Source organism: Chroicocephalus ridibundus, chromosome 12 (assembly GCF_963924245.1).
Source record: "Chroicocephalus ridibundus chromosome 12, bChrRid1.1, whole genome shotgun sequence".
Classification (NCBI taxonomy): Eukaryota; Metazoa; Chordata; class Aves; order Charadriiformes; family Laridae; genus Chroicocephalus; species Chroicocephalus ridibundus.
This window is the reverse complement of record NC_086295.1, coordinates 9756852-9777068: the sequence shown is the minus strand read 5'-3', so window position 1 is coordinate 9777068 and position 20217 is coordinate 9756852. Positions and strand designations below refer to the sequence as shown.

Sequence of the window (20217 nt, the reverse complement as noted above, 5' to 3'; positions counted from 1 at the left end):
CTTTATTCACATCGGTCCCGCTCTCAGAATCTTTATTTTTCCTGCCCTTTCTCTTATCTGATACTGTCTTAGTGCTTTTGGTACGAATGTCCAATCAGTATATGAAAACTGTATTTCATAAAGGTACTTCCATTTGGAAATCAGTTCATTTAACACTTCAGTTTGTTTTTCTATAAATAGATTTTTAAACCTATTGGCCCTTATTCCATTTGTTCTTTCCTGTAATGAGCAGATGAAAATATGAAGGTTTGCTAGCTTTTACACGTACACCTTAAATGACCTTCTTAAATTTCAGTTCTGTAATATATGTGCTGCATTTCTACACATTCACGTAAAATGGCAGGAAAGGTTAGACTACTTAAAATTTTGAGAGTTCAGTAAACTGGTTGGATGGATAAAATTAAATTTAATAGGATCTTTATTTTAAATAGAGTATGCTTTTTTTAGGTTAACGGAAAAGAACCAGATGATGAAAATCTCAATAAATCTGAAATAAGCCAAGTTTTTGAGATTGCACTTAAAAGGAACTTGCCTGTGAATTTTGAGGTATGTTTATTTTACAAGCTCTAGATTTGTTTTTCGTAGAATATTAAGGTTACACATTAAGTTGAGTTTCTTCTAGATAACCCAAACAACTGACTTTTAACATGTCTTGTTAGTTGTGAATACACTTTTACCTTTGACAGTCGCCCTGATTGTCTCGGGAGTTTATATGGTAAAGTGAAGAAAAAAGAAAAATCCACCTGTTCACGAATTCATGCACTAAAATCATCACATGAGTGAACAGCTACGCTGTGGTTGTCTGTGCAATCTTTTTTCAAGCTTTTTGAAAAATCAGTATTACAGTGAAGAAACAAAACACAACCCCACATTAATGGTTAGAACATTGAAGTGCAGAATTGAGGCAAAAGAGCATAGCTCACTCTGAAAGACATTTATGGAAGTATTTGCGTAATTACGCACTGATGTGGACTACCCGCAAGTTGCAGAATCTCACAAATAGGTTTCTTTTCTTGCCATGAGGTGACCTCATGTGCATCTTACTTTCCTTTCCCTTTGGCCTGGCTGCTTGCTGCCTCTTTGCCCCTCCTTGATCATTTTAGTTATCTTAAATCCATAGCCTCCACAGGAGCATCTCTGTTTCACTAAAATATTAATTTATCGTGCTGCTTTCCTGAGCTGGCAGAGCAACATTTAAGTCAACTATCTGAATTATAATAGTAAGAAAATGCAATTGTGTGTAACTAAATTGCTTCTAAAACCATTCTATGAAATTTTACAGGAAGCTTTCAATTATTGCAGATTAGCCTGAGCGTCACTGGTAAAAACATATCGTCACACAAAGCCAGTTGTGGGTGGAAGTGCTTAATTCATTCTTACTTTTCGACTTTATGTATATTATGAAGTATGATGTATTATGAATGGAGTTAAAAGACTAAATCTGCAGTGGACAGCTGTCTCTTAGATGTCTGTAGAATTCTTGATTTCTGAACTAAAATTCTGGATCCTAAAGAATTGCTTTTTCTGTAATGTTCTAGTACCACAACATGATGCATTTAATGAGGTGATAACTGTGTGGAAATACACACTGATGAAATAAAAACAGTCATATTTTAATATTGGAAGAGTAAATCAGTAAATTGAATAAGATGTGTTAATGACTTATATGTAAATACTGTTTACTGCTTGCTGCATCTAATCTTTTTAAAGTATATGTTTATTTGGGTGGGATTATATTATTAGAGTGAGTATGATTTACATCTCTACTTTCTGGATTGTATAAGAATCTAAAATCTCTTTATCCGTAGTTCTTGAGAGATGTTTGCTATAAACAATGTGCCCTACCATTTTTAATAAGTGTTTATCACGCTTTCACTCAGTTTTTCCCTCTGAAACAGGTGACCAAGGAAAGTGGTCCTCCCCATATGAAGAGCTTTGTAACCAAGGTGTCAGTTGGAGAATTCATGGGTGAAGGTGAAGGAAAGAGCAAGAAGATCTCCAAGAAAAACGCTGCAATAGCAGTCCTAGAAGAACTGAAAAAATTGCCACCCCTTCCTACGGTTGAGAAAATGAAGCCACGAATCAAAAAGAAAACAAAATCAATAGTGAAGGTAAGAGACAAACAGATTGGAAATCTGACTGTTATAAATAATCATCAGATCAGAAACCTGAGTTAATTATAAACACTTTTCAACTACTCAACCTTTATCATCGGTCTGATACTACCAATCAAATGATATTTTGCTCCCACTCTAAATGGGGTTCTGGCACCACTTTTACAACAGTTATCAGTAAATTCGGGGCGAAAGAGAAACCTTATAGAAGAATGAGTGGCACATAAAAATCAAGCTCTGACTTTCAGGCTTTGGGTTTTGCATGCTGTTGCTTGTGCAGCTTCTCCTGCGAGCCTGTCCCTCCTAATATAGCAGGATTAGAACTTGTAAAACTATTACCAGTGGTAGGTTACCTGTGGTCAACTGTGACAGCGGAGTCGAATAAACCAAGTGTTTCTCTGGCTGTGACAGTGTTTCATTAAGCAACTTTTGTTTCAGTATTTTTAAATTCCTGAATTTTTAAATGCATGAATTCACTGACATGATGCATTTTGTCTGTTAAACCAAATATTCTTAAATTTTGCCTTATTTCCTAAACATTGTTCTACCTAGCTGCAGACGAGTCCAGAATATGGTCAAGGAATGAATCCCATCAGCAGACTTGCCCAGATACAGCAGGCCAAGAAAGAAAAGGAACCAGAGTACATGCTCATCACAGAACGTGGCCTTCCAAGGCGCAGGGAGTTTGTTATGCAGGTTTGTATGTTAATTTGAGAAATCCAGTTGCATGGTTTTAATGTCTGTCTTTTTTTGTTGTTGTTGTTGGCTTATGGTAATCAAGTTGTCATGATGATATACAAAGTTAACAGGATTACGTCCAAATGTCCGTGAAATTTATTAAGAAAACATCTAGTGGGCTACATTCATGGAAGATAAAGGTTCAAGAGAAGTGATCTGAATCATGTTTAAAAAAAATTGCATAGGGCACCAGCAGTCTATGTTGTTATTGCCTAATGTTTTAATTAACAGGAATATTAATATTCTGCTAAGAGGTACTGAGCTGCTTACATTTTGTAATGTAGGATTTATTAACAGGAACCCGGGCATCCTTCACTTCCTCCTTCCCCTGAGTTTTTGTGTGCTGCTTTAGAGTGCAGCACTTTCTGCACTCTGCATTGCAAATCCCAATAGCACAGTAGTATTTTTCAGTACTACTAGCCTCTGATACTTAAGCACGTTCTCCAGACCTCTCTCCTCTTCTGGCCAAGACAGGAAAGTGAGTTGCTTTCTTTCCATTACATTAGTAAATCTGCTAAACCCGTAGTTTCAGCTTGGAAAATTTTTGTCTGCTGTGATACCAGTTTTGAGCATTTAGGCTGTTGCCAAGGTGAGATGATGAAATGTAGTTGTTTTTGTGACTTCTGTTTGGGTTTTTTGTGCTTGGAGGCCAATGATCATTGATAATAAACAACTTGCGTAGAATAATGATCACTTGAACTATTTTGTGACTCATGGCGTGCTTGAGACACAGATCACTAGTAAGTGTATTCTCATACTTCTGTTTAAGAATTGATTTGGTTTTTTGTCCTCTCTTGTCCAGGTGAAAGTTGGTGTACACACAGCCGAAGGAATGGGCACGAACAAAAAAGTTGCTAAACGCAATGCAGCTGAAAATATGTTGGAAATTTTAGGTTTCAAAGTCCCTCAACCTCAACCTCCAAAGCCAGCATTAAAGACAGAAGAGAAGGTAAGAGTTTTTAACAATCAGTCGCGGTTTAATACTACAGCAAAAGTTGAATTGAAACAGTAGCAGCTTTTCAAGGCAGTAAGTCTGTAGTAAATTCATGCTTTCTGCACTAGCCAGGAAGCAGTTGTATTGAGGTGACTGTTCTCTAAAAAATAGTTAATTTTGGAAACATTAAGGATTCAATTTTGCAAATAAATCAAAGTCTCATCAGAAGGCTAAATGAATGTATTTCTTCTTTATAGAATGGCTCAGAACCTGTGATAATTGATGTATTGGTCTTAGAAACTTGCAGACATGTAGTTTATAGGACTTTGTGGTAGCAATAGTGGTCTGTCACCTTATCACCAACTCCAGTGGAAAGTTTGTTATGGGTCTCTTTCTTTGGTGGGTCCTTAGCAGGGAAAGAGCATTGTGTTCTCCTCTTAATTCAGCAGATGTTACCAGAGAGTTAAAATAGCAAGTGTGGGTTTAGTTTTCTCCTATTCGTGTGCATGCTCATTTGTGTCCGGTGTGTTGTCCTCAGCAATACCCATAACTAATGTTAGTTTAACTGGCTTTATTATGGTATCTAGTTCTCAAAATCTGTGTTCTTAGTACCACTTCACTGGTCTGTAGATAGTTTTAGTCATTCAGTAAGAATCACTGAACTTGTGTCTTCTTGGTAGCTATGTAATAATTGAGGTTTTTGAATAATAAATTTTTCAGTAAAATTTTGACTAGTTGACCTTGAAGACTTGGGGACAAAAGAATTTTAAAGGAATATGCTGTGTTTGGCTTTTTTCCTTTTATTTTTAAGACACCAGTAAAGAAACCAGCCGATGGAAGAAAAGTAACCTTCTTTGAGCCAGGCTCTGAAGAGACTTCAACTAGTAAGTAACCTTACTGAGAGAAGCGTGGCCCTGTTAGCGTGTGTTTGTGTCTAAGATGTGTTTCTCAGTCCCTTCAATAGTGTCGTTTAACAGTCCGTAATGAGTAGAGGTGTGTAACTGCTGGCTTGCAAACTCCGTCTACCCCTTGGGAAGGTTTTGTTCAAATCCCAAAGAGCTTATTCCTCCCAAGTCATACAGTATTCAGCTTGCTTGGCCACTGACTTGGGGCCGAGCTAAAAGCGCGTGTGTGCTAATGGGTCAGTCGAGCAGTTAGTGGAGGTGCAGCTGCTGCTACCTGCAGCCTTTGGGCTTGTCTTACCTCGATCTGAGGGATCTTGGGACAGGTTTCAACCTGTGTCTAGGGCTTTCTAGGACAAGAAAGGACCGAGCTTGGTTCTGATCCAGGGACCAGGCTCCTTCAGCGAACAGCAGGAGTGAAGTGGGTGCAATTTCCATGGGGAAAAAGGTTAAGGGGAGGAGGAGAGATCAGCCTCTCTGGCTCAGCAGAACGTTTCTGTTATAGGGTCCAAAGGGGGATGGGAGCAGATTTCCTGGGAAAAGGTTTGGGGTTTCTGGCACCTAGGAACAGCCTTCTAGATTTGGAAGAATGGTTGCAGGTTGAAAGACTGCCCCAGAAATGTCACTCTCAGCCTGAGGTGGAGTAGCAATGGGAGGGTGGTGCTGAATTTGTTGAGGCAGAGTTAGCTGTGGTAAGTTTGGCCATATCAACCTACAGATGTTGAGGGAATAACTGCAGTATGTTGAAGACTGTTACTGGGGTGAAGACGAGAAAGGATGTCAGTACTAACTGAAATTGGTCTTCCTAAAGCAGAATTGGAGAAGGAAGGAATGGCCTTGTAGTACAGAACAACCTCTTCATCTGTGCTTGCTCTCTAATGACTGAGAGCAAGGAACTGTGCCTGCATTTATTTCAGACAGATGATGGTTATAGTGGTCACCCACAGATGACTGGCTGGAACAAAAAAACCCCAAACCTGGCCACCAAGTACACAGCTGTTGGCTTTCTCTAATGTCAACTGTTGGGAGGAGTCATTATGGAAAGTTTGTCTGTCGCAACATATCTGTTCTGGATAGTATGTTTCAGGTGCTTTTTAAGTATAATTTTGTTGCTTAAATCATGAATAGTTGGAATTGACTTGGATTTTAGTAACGTTGCACTGCATCCATAAGATCCTAGGTAAACTTCCTGATTTCTTATTCGAACTTTGCCATCCTTGCATTCTTCCATCTACAGATTTTGGCTTTCATCCTTAGATTTGAAATAGCTCAGTCCTGCTGAACGCTGTTCTGCCGTAAGACTCACTCCTCAGTTTATTTCAGTGGCACTCTCTTCTCTGCCTTTCTTGAGCACACCTCTGTAATTTTCCTCCATAGTTCTGTGTACGTGAGTTCCTGGTAAAAAGCTGTTCTTATCCCTCTTAAATCTAACTTATGCCATAGTGGCAATAATTGCTGTCAGCTTGACCATGGTTGGATATTTGCTGGAAATAGTCATTCTTTCTTCTTCATACTGTGCTAACATTACATTTAACCTTACCTACCTGTTTACACTTTCACAATATACAGTTTAAACTTTGTGGACTATCTGTCACTGTCTTTACAATATTTAACAGTGGCTCTGGCCATTCTATGGTTTCATTATTTGCTCCTACAGTTTAAATGATCAAATAAAAAATTCTGAAACCAAAAGATATATCTGAAATGTGGTTGCAATTGTCTGAGGCATCTGTAAGCTTGACTGACCCGGAGAAACTGCTCCCAGAGGTAAAGGTGCTTCTTTTGGCAGAAGCAGGTGTTTCACTTAATTGTTTATTCAGTAAGGAAACTCTGTCTTGGTGATGATGAATCTCTGACCCACCAAAGGTGAATCAAGCCTTTCAAAGTAATTTGAAACTTTTTTTTTTTTCCAGAAGTGGCTTTTGATGCCTATATATGCCTTCATGTGCCCGCAGAAGGCATCATAGGAATAGCTAGCATCTGTTTAGTATGTACCTCTCTCTTCTCAGGTAATAAAGAAGATGAATTTAGGATGCCTTATCTCAGCCATCAGCAGCTTCCTGCTGGAATTCTTCCCATGGTCCCTGAGGTTGCACAGGCTGTAGGAGCCAACCAAGGACACCACACCAAAGAGTTCAGTAGGGCAGCCCCAAATCCTGCCAAGGCTACCGTAACAGCAATGATTGCTAGAGAGCTTTTGTATGGTGGTACTTCTCCTACTGCTGAGACCATATTAAAGAATAACAACTCATCAGGCTACGTACCCCACGGACCACTTACTAGGCCCTCTGAGCAGCTGGACTATCTTTCCAACGTTCAAGGAATCCAGGTAAACTTTCAGCTTTGCAAGATTTCTTCCTAAGCTATCCAAACCGGTCCAACCTGTTGCTTGTTCTAAAGCTTTTTAGTTCTGCTGGTGACTGATGTATTCGGAGGCTGCTTGTTAAGCTGAAATTCATGTAAATGTTTTACTTTACCTATGAAGTGTACTGAATTTTACAGCTTTTTTTTTTTATTTAGTTTTCAAATGTACATTTCTGTACTGCAGCCTCAGCTTTAATTCAGTGCTACTCTGAATTCTTGGAAGAATAAAATTGAAATTAACGTTTTCTGAAAATTGCCAGATGTATGAACATAATATGAACTTGAAGTTGGCTGATCTGAAATTTTTTTTTTTTTAATAATCATTCATACATTAACATTTGCTGTAAGCTGTACATTTTCTTGTGTTTGGTCCCTTTAATCAGAATTGCATATAAGTTCCTATATAAATATGTTAAAGGAGCTCAGTGGATTAAAAAGTATAATAGGGAAAATTTTAAATGCAGATAGCTCTGATCAGAGTAAAGGTCCTGGCAACAACCATTATTACGTAGCCACTTTTATTCAGAAGGCTTGCAGAGCTCTCATGATTACTAAAGAACATTGCAAGTGAAGTCAAACTTCAAAGTAAATGGTTCTGCTGGCTGACAATGATTAAAGTTCAGCTTCATAGATGGGCAAGTAATCTGTAGCAGTTGTGATCTATTTCCTGTACTTGGTTAACTGAAAATAAATAAATCCTTCTCTTTTCTTCAGGTTGAATATAAAGACTTTCCAAAAAATAACAAGAATGAGTTTGTATCTCTTATAAACTGTTCCTCTCAGCCACCACTGATCAGTCATGGAATTGGAAAGGATGTAGAATCTTGCCACGATATGGTATGATGGCTGTTGCTGAAATGCTTTCTCTTTGGCCTTCAGTGAGCTAAGGGATGCAGCAGACAGACCAAGGTTTCACGTTACTACTGGATAGCAGGGAATGAAATGCTGTACAATTCCCGGGCTAATTTTTGTCTAATATTTCACAGATTGCTGAAATAATTGATTAATAATGTCAGAATCTAATCTAAATAACCTTCAAAGTGGTTAATATATGCTCACAATTTTGGTCTGCAAAAGCACTTTATCTTGATGTTATTTGCATGAGTGTATATTAAAGAAAATGTATGAAAAGGAACTTTTAAAACATAAGAGCATATCAGCTTATTTTCTGTACCAGAATGGGCTGCTATTTCATTGGGAACCATCATACTTGGGTTCACGTTACCAGACTTTCTGCGGGAACAGAATCCAAAATGGAAGAAAGGCAATTCACCATTAGATAGCTGGAGACACTCTCAATCTGTTAAGCTCCCTTTATAAAAAACAATCTTTTATTCACAGGAGCTGAAATATTTCTTTGTGAAAGAATGAGTCTTATAGACTGTCAACTGTAAGGGACTTTGTCTATAAAAGACATTAGATACTGCTAACAGTATCTACAGAGTCTACTATAATTTGAAAAGAGTTTAGTTCTTTTGGTAACCAATGGCGACCTGAGTCCTGACTGCCGGCTAAAGTAATAGTTTGCAATATGTCAATGCACTTAGGAAAACCTGATTTTTTTTTTATACTAAAAAATTTTGCAGTAATTTTCTAATGGCTATAATTTCATACAGATTCCTTTTATCTTTGTCACTTGATATTGACATTTTCATAGCTATCTCTACATCTTGTTGCAAAGAGCTCCTGTAAGACTAAGTACACAAGTCAGGGCAGGAGGTAGAAGGGAAAAGCACAGACAGAGCTTAAGCGTTGCGACTGGGCCAACGTGAGAACAGTTTCAGCTTTCAGGAATGCATGTGCCATAACTAATCAGGGATATTCTGAAAAGGTGCACCTGAAATTAATCTGAATAAAGTTGAAAAAAATTTTCAGTTCTCAAAGAAGGTGACTGACTTTTGCATTAGCCCTGTCGCGTTGACTCTTCTTTTAAACAGTCACATGTGCCCTATCTGTGTTGTATTTTTGATTCTTGTGTAAGTGGCTTTCTTTTTCTGCAAAGGACTTTTTGGTTCTGTGTATTTTAATGTTCTTTGTCTTAAGCTCTGTACAGTTTGAGACATTACTGATTTTGTGTCTTTTTCCTTGATATTAATAGTACTCCTGATTTAAATTTCCCCCATTGCTAAAACAATTGCGATGGGAATCCCCTAGCCGCAGCACCATTCTGTTGTTTAACGTAGCAAGATGAAATTCTACACCATTGCATTTTTTCCATCATAATTATATATCTTAAAAAACATGTTACCAAAATTAGAACATTTACTTTGTTTCAAGTGAGCCCTGGTCCTGCTTTCGCTAAATGAATGAAGTGGACTTAGGTTGAATTGCTGAATGCTCTCTCTTTTTTTCAGGCTGCACTGAATATTTTAAAGTTGCTGTCTGAGTTGGACCAACAAACCACAGAGATGCCACGAACAGGAAATGGACCAATGTCTGTGTGAGTGTGACCCATTGCCTTTCCCTTGAATTAACGGAAACTTCTAACCCTAGGATGTTCTCTAAACAAATAAAATGTGAGGGTTTTTTCTTTGCCAGAAAAGTTAAAATGCCAAGGGCTGTTGTCTTCTTCAGAAGGATGAGAGGGTAGGTTTTATGATCAAGCTTGTAATTTTCATGTGTCAAATGCAAATTACTAAGCAGGAGCAAGTGGATAAAATGTAATGACTGTGATACAGCGCGATTCTGACTGTGATCCCTCTGCTTATATTACTTATTTACATATATTTGTAAATAGTGTGACTTTTCGGTATGTTTAAGCGTTGCAGCTGCTCCTCTCTTTCGAAAAATTTTCTGTTTGTAAAATGTAAGCAATGTATAGGTTTCACAGCTTGAAACATGGAGGGCTTGCCAATAACTCCCTTTGAGTTTGGGGGGAGTTTGGCCTCTCATTTAGATAATAAGCTCTCAAAGTGCTGGAATTAACAAAGTGACAATTGATTTAAAAGGGAGGCCAATTATATGGAAACAAATCATTGTATGCACCTCAAATTCTTTGTATCCAATTTAGAAGTTTCTTGTTCATGGAAATAGTGTTTTATCTCCTAAGTAACAGGTGTGTTCTCATTTGTAGATGTGTGAAACAAGAAATGGAAAGTGACCCTCTTCTCAAACCGGCTAACTCAAACACTTTGGGACAAACACTGGACAGCACTGCCTAAAAAAGGCTTTTGACTGGACCCAAACCTGAAAGCACCAGAGAAAATCAAATGCTTCCTATTAATGTAACCTAACTGTTTTAGAGTGCTACAGTCTTTACAACCTACTGTAGTGTCTAAATCATAACCGTTGCTTTTTCTTCAAACAGTGATAAATTTTTAGTTTCATTATGTTGTTTTGATTGAAATGACACTATAAATTTTTCATTTAAAAGTTTCTTAATTGTATCTAGAACAATAGCACAGTTTAGAAACTTTGTCTTCTGAGACTGACATGTTATCTGTGAACTAACTTGGGAAGATCATATCCATGTATGTGGTTATTTTGTTTTTATTGAAATAGCAACGTTTCACTGGAAACAAATTGTGTGCCCACCGTTTTTAAAAGTCCAATATTTTCACAAACCTTAGCTTAATTATCCAACGGTTGAATTAATTAAAACTCTTTAGGAATTTTAAACTTTGTTTGATCACTTTTGGTTAATTTCTAGTTTTCTTTGAGTGGGGGGTAGGGGAACTCGAATGCAACGTGACTTTAAATGATCTCTGATCGATGTTTTAAGGATTGTGTGTATAGATGGCACACAGCTCACTACATTACAGGATATGATCTCAATGTAGTGCATATAAAACTGCAGATTGATTTTCCTTGAGTGCTTTATACTGTTTAATTACATCTCCATGTAGGGCTGAAAAAAATTACCTATGTTTATATATAAACTGTGTTGCTTTTGATGTTGTGTTATTGCGCACTGAACCGTGCGCAATAAAGTTTTTTGCATATGGTCCAGGTAAAGCACGATAGCCTTGCAAGTTAAGTACTGCTTCAGTTCATTGTTTACGCTGGAATTTTTTCTCCCCATGGAATGTAAGTAAAACGTAGTGTTTGTCACCAATAAATGGTAATACTAAATTTTTTTGGTTAATTTATTCTTGTATGCCACTACAGGGGCTGCTTTTTTTATAGGATTTGTAATGCTTGTGATATAGTACGGGCAGTATTGTAAAGCTATGGAGTAACTGTACAATGGTTATCAATTACATATAAATAACTACTATTTAGTAATGTTGAGGATGTGAAAACCTGGCAAGGTCAAGGAAATTCAAAAGTAACGTGGGTACATTTTGTTATTTGTGCCACAGTGTGTTAGTGCAACTGTATTAATGGGAGCTTAAACTAAAGTTAAGATTATGACAAGAAACCTGGCACAACAGGTTGGTATGATTTCAAAGTTTAAGTCTCTACTTTTAAGTTTCCTTGTTTGCTTGTAATTTGAGTCATAACCTTGCCTTGCACTTAGTAATTTTGCGGGGGTGGTACTTTCAAAGCAAAACTTTCCCTCTAGCAACAAAATCTGGCACGGTAGACTGACACATGAAAGTGTATCGTTTGGATGTGAACTACGTTCAGTGTGTACTTTACTGGTGATCTGTAGCAGCACTTCCTAAACACATGTTTGCAGCGCGTGTAGTAACTCTCATCACAGAAAGCAGTTACTGCATTTGCTGTGTCTCAAAGCTAAATGTCTCGGCCATTTTATTTGCATTATCAAAAGCAATCAGGCCACATTAACTGCATACCAAACTTTATTGAATCAAGTTGGTTTTGAGCATTATAAGCGGAAAAAAAAAAAACATTGTAAAGTTTTTTTGGGTTTTGTTTTCTTTTTTTTTTTTTTACATTTGTAGAACTAAAATGCTGTACATTTAAAAATTAAAAGAAACTTGCTAGGCTGAGGCTTTGTATTGCAAATTCTTACAACTTAGAAACTGCTTACCAAACAATTTATAGTGCAAAAAAAAAAATACCACATTGATAGCAATGTAAGTGGTCTGCCTACCTTTATCCGCTGTTACTTAGGAGTTCTCTCTCTGGATGGGACTGGAGCCTTTTCTTCTGTTTTGCAGCGTTCATTTGTTGATAATGCTGTGTTTCATATGAACCTGAATGAAGGTACTTTGCCATAGATACCTCTGTTCCAATAGTCTTAAATGCATCTGTCATCTTAGAGGTGCAATGTAAGAGAAGGTTCTTCTGTCAAAGAGCTTGTAATCACAGCCCCATGATGGAAGACTTCAGGTCACTATGCGGATTCTGGGTAAGCCAAAGGGAGTTCTAGATAAAAGTCTGGTTTTTTTTCTAGAGCACTACAATCACTTGCTTTTTCTGTTGTCTGCTCTGTGCTTGGTACAGCAAAGCTAGGAAGAATGATTACGTATTACATGTAATCACCTGAAGGCTTTATATGACACTTTGATTCAACAGATAATAAAATGTTCTATGAAGAACAGAAATATAAGAAAACTGAGGAGAAGGTGAAATTCTCTGGCTGCAGTAGACTAGCAAGCTGGTACTGGTATAAAGCATACATTTCTGAGTACTAGCAAAGTGCTGTCTGCAAGAGACCTCACCTTCTTGGATTCTTTCTTTGAACTTTTTACTTTTGTTTTTGATCTTAAGAAACCTTTTGACTGCAAGTGAATGAGCTGGAGCTTCCAAATATGAGTGTCAGTGTACATTAACTCAGGCTTTGTGCCGTTCAGTAATGATCCCATTATAGAAAATGTAAGTATAGGGTCTGTTCCAAAATTACTTTCTTGTATTCAGATCTCAATTGGTTAGGGTTGTTCTCCCACAAGCGGATTTTACCAAGCATTTTTCTCCCCATTATCTTATTTGACTCTGCTTAAATTGCCACATTTTAGTAAATTAATGCATTTTTTTCTGTTTCTCCATAAGTATTTGGCAATATGGCACCACTAATCTGAGTGTTCCAGAATCTGCCGTACATTTAACAAATTGTGACATTTTGCACTCAAAATATTTAGTTTAGTTCAGCTGCAGACAACTTCCCTTTAATCGCTTTCAAATGGGAGTAAGAAAAACAAAGTATTTAATGCGATCTGTCAGGCTTGTAACTATTGTGCTAACAGCTGCAACACTGATCTTGTTTCTTTTCAGAATTTACCATGTTATTATTCCAGCCCCTTAAATCATAGGGCCAGTGTTCTGCAAGTAGGGATGCCCTCAAGCCACAGCTTCAAAGTGGAGAGGAAGGAGGTCTGATCCTAAGGGATCTGCTTTAGTGTAACTCGTAATGGAGGGTGATTCCCGAGGAGGCTGGTCTGGTCACTGGGGGACAGGAGATGTGATGTGGCAAAACGAGTCACTGAATTCCAGTGCATTTCAGTCTTGTTCATTTGGACCTTTTTTAACGCCTGCCCATCCCGCTTCCAAATGCAGAGCATACGGGCTCAAAGGAAGTATCTGAGGAGTTTGGAAACCAGATTCTGGAAATATTTATGTTCATTTTCCAGTAGTTCAGCTTGTAAATAAGATCAGCAGAGACCAGACAGTGTAGGCAATACATTTTTCTTCACCAAAGAAAATGTCCTGTCTGCCTGTCCTTCCTCCCATGTCTGGAGTCTGCCAGTCTCCAGTCTTCATGTTGTTTTTTTCTGCTGTTGGAAAGAAAGCACTCATTACTGTTCTCTGAAATTTCAAAGCCTTAATTAAGCCAACTTCTAAATTCTAGCAGCTTTTGCATTGCTTTTCTTCAAGCTTTTTCTTATTCTTACAAGTATGCAGCTGCACTTAATAGAAGCTCTTGTCAAAATAACAACACTGGAGAGGTGCAGTCAAATGTCTCTTGTTTCAATGCCCTGTGGAAGAACCTGAAGAGAAGAGTGGCTTTGTGATGTGCTGCATATCAAACCTGACAAATGAAGCCTGTTCCGGTGCTGTGTTCTCAAGCTTAAAGTCTGCTGCTCGAGTCTCCTATTTTGAGTAACAAGTTGCACTCTGAAGTTGGTGTACAAGAAGGAAGGTAGTCCATGATCATCCAGGGCTTTTTGCTTTCTTGGATGGGTCAGTTTGCTATGCTCAAGACAAAAAAGTGCATCACGTAAAAGTTAAAGGGGAATAATGACATTAGTCAGGGAACTTTTTTAAGGCAGAATATTTTGTCTGTTAGTAGGAAGTCCTGACTCCCCGAAGGAAGAAACATGACTTTTCATGATCCATCATTCTTGGTTTCAGGATGGAGATCTTAAAGAAAAGAAGGATTTGTGCAAAATTTATTTTTGGGAATGCTGACCTGTAGGATACCTAAAATGTGCCTACAGAATGAGAAGCAGCCTGGATTCACTGCAATACCTGTTTCTTCCACAATATTAAAATACATTCCCATAACTTGGACATAGACAGCTGTTATTTCCTTAGGAACAATCCTATCTGAAAGGACTCAGGTGGGGAATCTGGAGTCTGCAAGCCAGTTATTCTTGTTCTCAATTCTCTGGCCAAATTTTAGTACCATATATCAGAGTTAAATGTAGCTGTACTTGGAGTTCCACTGAAATTATTATGTTACCTAAGGATCAAACCAAAATTCTGTTCTAACCCACTGATCAAAGTTAAAAATAGTTTTATTCTGTCCAAATGTATATGGTGGAGTTTCCAAAAGTGCCTAACTGCAGGAAGGGATAGGATGTCTGTATACCACTTCACTAATCTTGTTCTGTGAAGCAACCATATAATTGTTTGCTGCGTTTATTTTGAAAATCTGCAGACAGAAACCAAGAAAATGTGTGATTCAATGTAATATCTTCCTTAAGGGCTTCTATAGTTAAGTGAGTTTACTTTGACTACTCCTCTGTTTAAACTCAGACAAAGAAATGCTGCTCCAGAGGTGGTTACAAATCTGAAAATACTCAAGTTCATCTCTGTGGCTGTGACACGATGTATTGCCTCCCTTTACCTGCTGATTGGATACGTACACTTAACACCCAGGAACTTCTCAGCAAGAACCTGAACATCCCATGGAAGGAGGCCGGGGAAAAAAATTAAGTTGTTAGAGCAGATTAAAATCTCAAGGGTATTCATTTAATCTCTGGATTAGAACTGAATAAAAGCATACAGATTGTGAATAATACTTATCCAAGAGTGTATTTTATTCTCTGACAAATTATTTTGTATACATCTAGCAGTATCCTAATGCAACAGAATTGTATTTGATTAGAAATGAAAAAAATCATAGTCCTTTTAAACTTTACTCATTCTCTGCCTTCCAATTTCACAGTATTTTTTCGTAACCTGCTAGTAGAGGATGTTTTAGGTCTTAAATGTCCCATATTAACAATGCAGAAAATGTCCTTCACAGAGTATGCTTTCAATACTTTAATCCTCTACTACCATTCTTTCATTATCTTTACCATTTCCAACCAAAAGATAGTCTTTTATGTTTAAATTACTCTTTTTTTTTTTTTTTTTTTCTTTAGCAGAATGGAGATTAGTGCTTCCCAGAGAAGGCAATCCCAACCCTGTGTTAAGGGACAAAACCTCTGATAGGTTTCATGTCAAAGTCCACATGCAAAATCTGTCTGGGGACAACTGGGCATCTCTACAGACACTAATCCCTATTCCCTGTTTTATCATGGGTGCAATCTCCCAAATTGCTGTTCTTACAGTTTTAAAGCTACAGACAAGTACGTCACAGTAGGGATATACCTTCGTGGTTGGATTCCTAAGTATTGCTTACATTGTTTTTTTCATACAGTAGCTTGGTTTTAACCAAGACGATTGTTTAGCTCTTGCCTAGAAAAAACAATTGGGAAAGGAAGGCATCACTGGAAAAATAAATTAATCAGTAGTTTATTGTAAATAAGATTCAGTATAACTATTCTACAAACTGCCACTACATTTGCATAAAAAGTTTGTAAATTCCCTTTAAAGCTTGTTAAGTAGATACGGAAGAGCTTCTGTATTAAAATGTTAAGCCACCAAGTTATTTTAATTACTAAAGTGGATAATAATGTGAAGAAAATGTGCTACTTCAAACTCACAAAGGCTAAACGCATTTAAATAATTGTCACTTCTAAGCATTCCTAGCAATAACTGTTGTGCTTTCTCTTGTACTGTACTAATTTCAAAGGTAACTGTTGTTTTCAGTGAGCGTTTTAACTTCTATTTCCATGTGCTAAAGGGCTGATGTAGAAATCCAATGCTGGTTTTTATTTAAAAGAAAAAAGGTTATTTAAGAGCTTTTACTATCTAACCCCTCCCCATTCTGCCGGTCCATAATTGTATGCAGATAGGAAAGATGTACCTAGATTAAAGTGATACTTAAACTGGGTCAAATGCAGACCTCTTGTCGTTCATCAGTCAGCTGGATACAGCTTCATTGATTTTAACGGCCTTTTGCCCCATGCTGATTGTGGTGCATTTTTATGTAGGCTGGACGGTAAACAAAGCGAGTCCCACTTCCACCAAGCACACGGCAAGTGTTCAAACCAGGAACGTGCACAAGCTTACACACACTGCATCTGCAAGCACTTGAGCCCGTGGTCCTCTGGGCTACCCAGGGAAGGAATGGACCTTGTGGTTCACAGAGGGATATTTCCAAATTCCCTGTGAATCCTGCCATTACTTCCCCTTTTCTTGTCTGTCAGAATTTTTTGTTGGCACTTTCTTTTGGGAAGCTGGTTTAGCCTTTAGCTATGTGGCATGCTCACCCCTCCTTCCTACTGGTGGTTTTGCTTCATAAAGATGCTTACTCTCTTCCCCTCCCCTTCTCTCCATGAACTCCTCTCCTAGAAGAGTAACGTCTCTTAAAGCAGGCTTTAAGATTATCTGGCTTGTGATGGACAGATCCCTGCATCTATGAGGGATGTGAAGTATTTTTCCTTTCCTTAGAAAAATATTTCAACAAAATGTTCCATGAGGTGTTCTTCCAAACTCAGGAAGAAGTCAGAGAGTGAGCTGTAGTTGCAGTCAGGGCTACGTGGGGTCTGTGCTCTTCACCTAGCTACCGTGGAGGGTTGTCATCCTCAGGGAAAAAAACAGTGCTGTTGGAAACAGCAGGTTTTGCTCTGAAAACAGGTCAGCTTCTAGGAGATGCATTTTCTCTTCATCCTGTGCTACCTATACCTGATCCCAAGAAGCCACTAGCAGGCCTGTGGTGCCTTCCTGACTGTAGCTAATAATACACTGTTCAGATGAACTAAACTACTGTTTATCGGTTGAACCACAGCATTTCCATCTGAGTTAAACTGAAAAGCCCTGTAATGTGTTTGAGTTCTTTTTTGAGTTCTTTCAACACTGCAGTTGAAAAGCTTATCCCATGTAAATAGACTAAAACCACTTGGTTATTTTTGCAAGATAAAGAAGGATGTAAACTTTTAAATTAACACCATATTGGTCTACAATTTCCTTTGTCTTTTTGCTCAGTCTCTTTGTGACAGAGCAGTGTCTTTCATCAATGCCTGTGTAAAATTCGTTTGCTAATAATCAAAAAGAGTAATCTGTAAGCCATCAAAGCTCCCTTCTCCCTCCAAAAATGTTTTCTGTAGTCTAGCCAATAATTTTGCAAAATTTTACTGCTGTCGTGCAGCATCAGAAACTGCTGTATCCTCAGTACAAAGCTGTTAACAAGGCTGTTGCTCATCTAACAGGCATTTATTGTTTCCACGTTTTAAGTGGTTTATCTGAGCTTGGAAATACTGTTAAAACATTTTGATCAATTTTAAGGATAACCCTGAACAGACGCATAAAATCAGGAAAGGACCCAGTCGTGCAAGGTGGAGTGCTCTGGCTCACCCCAAGACTCGCTGCAACAGTCATACCCTAATAATCTGCAGCATCCCTAGGGAAGATTTGTGTTCATCAGAAAATGAATGTTGGGATCGCTCTGTAACAGTGCTTTGTGTCCCTGGTGATCCACAGCTACTGACCTCTAAACCTGCTGCTGCAAATAGGCCTGACGTTCCCGCTACAGTCACTCTGTAGCCGTGATCCACTTCTACCATTTTTGAAAAGAAACTCTTGACAGTCTGTAGGAAGGAAAAAAAAATAGCATGTCATTTATGTGCAAATAGGCCTATTAAACTGGTAAATCTGAATACATCTCCCTGCTGGGTCTCTTTTGCTGAAACTCAGCTGGGTCATTCACAGTCGTAGTTAGTTTCCAGTTTTAGCTGCAGGCTAGAAAAATTCTGGCTCCACAAATAAACTATGGCAGTTTCTTCCTTACTGCCCTTTAATCCATTCCCCGAATTTTGCATTTGGAATTTTTCATATTTCAAAAGACCAGTGTGTATGATTTGGCAGAAGGCAGATGCTCACAAAGATTTTTTTCAATGCCCTGTCAGTGTGCTGTTTTATTTTGATTGTCATAGTGCTCCACAGTGAAGTTGCTGACCCAACAGTTCAGAGAGATCTTTTCATGGCTTTCTTGATACATACCCTTTAAAAAAAAAAAAAATTATTACAAAATGTTATGCTGGAAAATTACAGTCTGTATTAGAAATTCCCTGAATATTGGAGGCATCTGGTGCTGGGTTTTTAGTTTTGGTTATTACGTCGGGAAGTCAGAGGCTGCATCCCAATTAAAGTCTGGATTTCTTCATATTCAGTTCTCATTTAAAAATAACCCTGAATGTAACAATGTAGCAGTTGGATGCTGGCATGTGAAATATTTAATTATCCCATGAGATTAACAAGGTCTTGTTTAGCAATTCAGAAGCATTTCTTCTTTCATCAGATTTCCCCTTCCTAGAGCAAAGAATGATTCTGTGCTTCCAATGAGGTGGAAGAAGCTAAAAGCAAGTCCCTGTGAAGGCTGGCATATAGTACAAAAGCGTTCTTCAGAAGTCACGGTACTTTTTAAAAAATGCACGTAACTGCCTTTTAACCTTTTACCTTCACTTTGGCCACCAGACAGAGTAACTGCTCCTGCGTGACTCACACAAGAGCACACAGAGGGACACGGCACCGGAGGGGCTCAGCCCAGCACGCTCTTGCCTGCGGCTGCAGCGAATAACCACCCTGTGCAAGAAACGGGCACAGCCGTCCTGCGGACAAAAGTCCTGCTGATCAGCTGTGAAGCAGAGCTTTCACAGGCTGGCTGTTCTGACAGCAGTGCCCCACAGAAGAGGTCCCTCCGCAAGTAAATAACAAGGAGAATTGGGACTTCAGTACGTTGTGACTTCTGCCGCCTCTTGAGGAACATCCTGAGTTCAGTGAGTCTTGCTACAGTGAGCCCTGACTGAGCTGAAGAACTCATCTAGCTAAAGAGATTTTTCAACGTGGTTCTGCCAAGGAGAATAAAACGCAGTGAAGTCAAATAAATTTGATACTAAACTCTGCTGCAGCTGTTTAACATCCCAGACCTTCCCATTTTTCCTTCCTTGCCAAGCTAGGCAACACAAATTACATTTGCAGTTCCTTTCACGTTGTGCATGTGACATGGGCTTGCAGCGTAACAAGATTAGTTTTCCCTGTAATCCTCTTAAAATGTCCTTCCTTTGATTGTCTTTTCATCTTTTGGTGTTCTGGAACTTGGATTAATGGGATTGAGATTTATTCCACAAGTCCTGTTTGATAAGCTGCTTTCAAGATTTAGTTGCCTACAAACACATTTAATTTGGAAAAAGCATTTTAATGGTAGCTGAATTATGCAGTGTTATGCCAAACGTGCTATAAGGCCTATATATGTACTTGCAGGGTGTATGTCTATAGATACTAGACAAGGAGGTGAATAAAACAAGATAGACTTACTCATTTCAGAGTGTCTAAAATATCTCAAGAAATGCTTCTCTAGGCAGATTTGCAGAGTCTTGGCTGTATGTTTGCAAACTAGCCAACAAATCGACCATGTGCCTTTTCTTGTTCTGATCACATGTCAAGCCCCATCCTTGAGCTACCCCTTCCATTGGTCCCACGGGACGTATTCCCCTCGCGATCAGCTTGATCTGGTCCCCCTGTCACTGAATCCCTATTTAGTTTGTAGAAGCTCAATACCAAAGTGAAAGCTGGCTTGTTGAAGCACTGATGTGACAAGTCACACAACGCTAACACTTCATACAGCTCAGAGCGAGGGACTGAACAGCTATGCCTGGTGCCTTGGCATAATCACTGTGTATTTTACAAATGTAAAAACCCAAAGCATGGAGCAATTACATGATTTTGAGCCAGTCTAGACCAGAGCTGCTTTATTGCAGAACTCATTGTT

The 20217-nt window shown here is 38.5% G+C and overlaps 1 protein-coding gene across 3 annotated transcripts in view; it reads left to right on the top strand.

Moving 5' to 3' along the window:
• STAU1 (staufen double-stranded RNA binding protein 1) overlaps positions 1-15434 on the top strand; it is a 37033-nt gene extending 21599 nt beyond the window's left edge. The window contains exons 7-15 of one of the 3 annotated variants that reach the window (XM_063349750.1): positions 448-546; positions 1899-2111; positions 2667-2810; positions 3655-3801; positions 4598-4670; positions 6698-7017; positions 7767-7889; positions 9407-9492; positions 10126-15433. In XM_063349750.1, the coding sequence (XP_063205820.1) occupies positions 448-546; positions 1899-2111; positions 2667-2810; positions 3655-3801; positions 4598-4670; positions 6698-7017; positions 7767-7889; positions 9407-9492; positions 10126-10213 (1293 nt within the window). In that variant the 3' untranslated portion in view covers positions 10214-15433. Of the gene's footprint in view, positions 1-447; positions 547-1880; positions 2112-2666; positions 2811-3654; positions 3802-4597; positions 4671-6697; positions 7018-7766; positions 7890-9406; positions 9493-10125 lie in introns of all 3 variants that reach the window. The other 2 variants (XM_063349749.1, XM_063349751.1) reach the window with 2 other exon arrangements.
• The last annotated feature ends 4783 nt before the right edge of the window (positions 15435-20217 follow it).